At 58.1% G+C, this 3,792-nt stretch overlaps 1 protein-coding gene across 1 annotated transcript in view; it reads right to left on the bottom strand.

The window, feature by feature from the left end:
• The window catches only part of SLIT3 (slit guidance ligand 3), a 563,294-nt gene that overhangs the window by 25,768 nt on the left and 533,734 nt on the right, over positions 1 to 3,792 (bottom strand). Inside the window, exon 27 of the mRNA XM_011356694.2 lies at positions 2,145 to 2,242. Coding sequence (XP_011354996.1) covers positions 2,145 to 2,242 — 98 coding nt within the window. The remainder of the gene's footprint in view (positions 1 to 2,144; positions 2,243 to 3,792) is intronic.

Below are 3,792 nucleotides of genomic sequence, written 5' to 3'. Positions count from 1 at the left end.
GAGAGAGACACGGGGTGAACGCCATCCACGTGAGGGCAACGGCAGAGGTCGGAGGGGTGCGGCTGCAAGGCAAGGAACGCCAGGGGTTACCAGCCGCGAGAAGCTGGGACGGGGCAAGGAAGGGGCCAACCTCACAGAGTCCATGGGGAGGACGGCCCCGCCGACACCTGGACTTGGACTTCTGGCTCCCAGGACTGCGAGAGAATACATTTCTGCCGGTCCGAGCCACCAGTCTGCGGTCCTATCGTGGGGCGGCCCTAGGAAGCTGGCGCAGTGGGAAGAAGGGAGCAAAGCTTCCCTGACAGCTGTCCCCCCACGTGCCAACCTCTCAGGTGCCGACCTGGCGAGGGGGTTCTTCCCTGCTCCTTAGGGAGTCCACACAGGCTACGCCGTCCTTAGGGGGTGGGCTTCGTTGCCTTCATCCTCCACCTGATTTCTCTGACCCTGTAGACCTGGGCCCTTTTCCGTGAAAATTAAATTCTAAAACTATTTCCAGTTCATCTGAATTTCCTCAACGACGGAGGATCGGAAGGGGATACTTGTTCTCACACCACACCGCCGGCTGAGAGGAAAAAAATACAGTGGCCTGTGGGGGACGCTCGTCCCTTTGCCAACCCCATCCCTCAGCCGGGTGGGCAGAGGCGGCTTTGACCCTGGAGCTGCGTTTCTTGGCTGGGGCTCTGGGGCCACCCCGTGAGACATCCTGCGGTTTATCCTCACTCCCGATCTCAGTCGGAGGGTGGGGGTGGTTGGCCCACTTCAGGCAGGAAAACAAACTCTGCTTTGAATTTCACTTTTCAAGAGCTGGAGTTTGATGGGCTGGCTTGGCAGGTGGATGTGAGGGTGGGCTGGGTGCCCTGGGGAGACCCAGAGCCCAGAATCTGATTTCTTTCACAGAGCACGTGGCGGCTCCCGGCCAGAATGCCTTCAAAAGTTAATTGTAATCTGAGCTCTCAGACGTCCACACAGCTAAGCATCGCGTGCACCCACTTTTTTACTGCCTAAGCCACTGGCTCACTGGGAGGCGGGCAAAGGAGCCAGTCCCCACCAATCTGCTCTTGTCTGGGCCGGGGAGACAGGGCTGCTGGGAGCAGCTGGGGGGGTGCGAGGCAGGACGGGGCCTGAAGGCCCACTCCCAAGACAGGGACGAGAAAAACTCAAATGGCCTCTAACCCCTTTTCTTTTTTAAAAAAATTATAGTTGGCATACAATATTATATTAGTTTCAGGTGTACAACGTAGTGAGCCTAGTAGCCATCTGTCACTGTGCAATAGCGTGTTACACTATTACTGGCTATGTTCCCCTTCACCTTTTCACTCAGCCCTCGAATCCCCAACCCGGCAACCGTTCGTTTGCTCTTTGTTTCAATGAGTCTGTTTTTGTTTGGTTTGTTTTTGATTTTTTAAAATTTCACGTATAAGTGAAATCACATGGTATTTGTCTTTCTCTGACTGATCTCACTTAGTATAATGCTCTCTAGGTCCATCCGTGTTGTCGCAAGGGCAGGATGTCATTTTACGGCTAAAATCCCATCACATGTGCCCCATGTCTTCTCATCCATCATCCATCCCTTTCTTTGAGCTTCTAATGCAGGGAGGAGAGGGGCGGGGTTGGAGGGCTCAGGAAGGGGTGTCAGGATATGTGCCCTAGAGCAACTCTATCTCTGAGCCTCGGTTTCCTCATCTGTCAGGTGGGGGTGGTACCTTCCTGCAGGAGACAGGGTTACTGGGGGGATTTAAATGAGATCATACACGACGAGCTGGCGCCTGGCACGTAATGAGCATGTCATAAACGTCACCTATTAGCACAGAAACAACTGGTGGCACGGCCAGGCCGCGGGGCCTCTGAGCCATCGCGTCACCGTGCCACCCTGACGTCCCTGATGTCCTGGCAGCTGCGGCCTCCCCTGCCGTCCTCCCGGCCGTGCGGACCGACGACGCGATTACCCGAAACGTCCCACCGACGCTTCCTAACTCCAGCTTCGGGCCAAGGGTTCCCCCCGACGCCTCGCGGGGTTAACAGCAGCCCTTACAGCAAGGGCTGGAAATCACTCACGCAAAGGGCTCGGCCCACAGGCAACAGCCACGCTTCTCTGGGCTGTCGTGAAGCCCTGGGGAAGGGAGGGCCCCAGGGCGAGCTGTTACCTGAACCTGTCCTTGTGGCTCTCGCTCAGGTGGCAGGTGCCTCCGTGCTGGCAGGGGTTCTGGATGCAGGTGTTGATGGGCACGGTGCAGTCTTTGCCCTGAGGACAAGAGGGAAAACGGCCCAGTTAAGGAGGCTTTCAGTGGCTGCCAGGACCCGAGAGACCCCAGGGAGCAACTAGCATCCTCCGGGATGAGGCTGGGGAGACGGCGGGGGGCCCTGGGACAAACCTGCCCTGTGACTCTGAGAAAGCCAAAGGGAGCCCTGGCCTCTGGTTACTCCGGAGCGAGAAGGGGAGGAATGTGGAGAATTCAGGAGTCTGGGCTCCGGCTCCGCTGCCTCCCAGAGTTCACACGCTCTGTCTGTTCTAAACCGCAGGGCAGGAGCGTGGGCTGTGGACGCAGGAAAACCTGGCTTCACCGGTCATGACCTTGTACAAGCCTTTTAACCTCTCTAAGCCCAGCTCACGGAGTGTTACAGGAATTAAACTAGAACTTTCACAGAAGGAAGTCGTGCTTAACATCATGTAACATGTCTGGCACACAGTAGGCATTCTATACGTGCTGGCAGATGATATTATTAGCCCTGCTGAGGCTTAAATATAATCCACAAGTAGGGTAGGGTATGGCCAACAGACCTCACCCCTGTAAAGTGACAGCTCCCCAGAGATTCATCTTGGCTCGGTCTGTGATAAAGTTTTATTGGGGCGGGGTTCCTTGGGACCAGGCCCCTCCAAAGGGGTCCTTTGAGCTGATAAAGACCCAACTATGCGGTAGGGGGCGGGGCTAAGCAGAAGGAACAGCAAGGGCACAGACACTGACAAGGGGCCCGAGCAGCACGGTGGCATTAACCCCACACTCCTGGGAGCGGCCCCATGCTTGGCCTCGTGCCCCAGCTTCTGTCCTGGGACCCACGGGCCAGTGCTGCACTCCAGACTTGGCACACAGTCCCTCGGAGGTCCTGTGGGGCCTGGGGAGGCGTCTGCTGCATTTGCTCCTGGGCTGTGGGCTCCGTGTGGGCGCCCTGTGGGTGCCATGCCGGGCGGGTGATGACAGGAGCCCTCCACTGCCACGCCACCCGCTCACCATCTGCCTGAGAAAACCCTCCCCCTCCTCTGCTGCCACCAGGGCCTATGGCGGAGGGGGCCTGGGCTCCCGGAGGGGGCGCTGCTGCCAACCGGGCGCCGGCTCCGCTGTGGGCTCTGCTCGCTTCTTACCGTCTCGACCACCCAAGCCCCAGGCCCCATCTCCAGCGGCCGGAGGCGCTGCTTCTCTTCCTGCCCCATCCCACGTAAAGGGCCAGTCAGAGGCTTCCGGGGGGAAGCCGAACCCGGGGCCGAAGCCTCCCCAAAAACAGAGCAACGCGGGGGCCTCTTGGGAAGCCGGCGTGTGGAATGGGGACGGCATCCTCGCATCCTCATTCTCGCTCAGGTTTACTGAGCACACTTTCTACGCCCGGACTCGCGCTAAGTGCTTATAATCGTGATCGCATATAATGTTCACAACGACCTTGCGAGGTCGGTACGATTGTTATTCCTCTCCTTTTCACAGACAGGGCGGGCCAACTTGGAAAGTGAGGTAATATGTCCAAGATCGCACAGCGGTGAGGGGGGCCGGCAGCAGCTGAGCCCAGACAACCAGTGCAGAGCCA

Source organism: Pteropus vampyrus, unplaced genomic scaffold (assembly GCF_000151845.1).
Source record: "Pteropus vampyrus isolate Shadow unplaced genomic scaffold, Pvam_2.0 Scaffold30, whole genome shotgun sequence".
Taxonomy (NCBI): Eukaryota; Metazoa; Chordata; class Mammalia; order Chiroptera; family Pteropodidae; genus Pteropus; species Pteropus vampyrus.
Note: the sequence above shows the minus strand (reverse complement) of the source record. Positions and strands in the feature narration are given on the sequence as shown.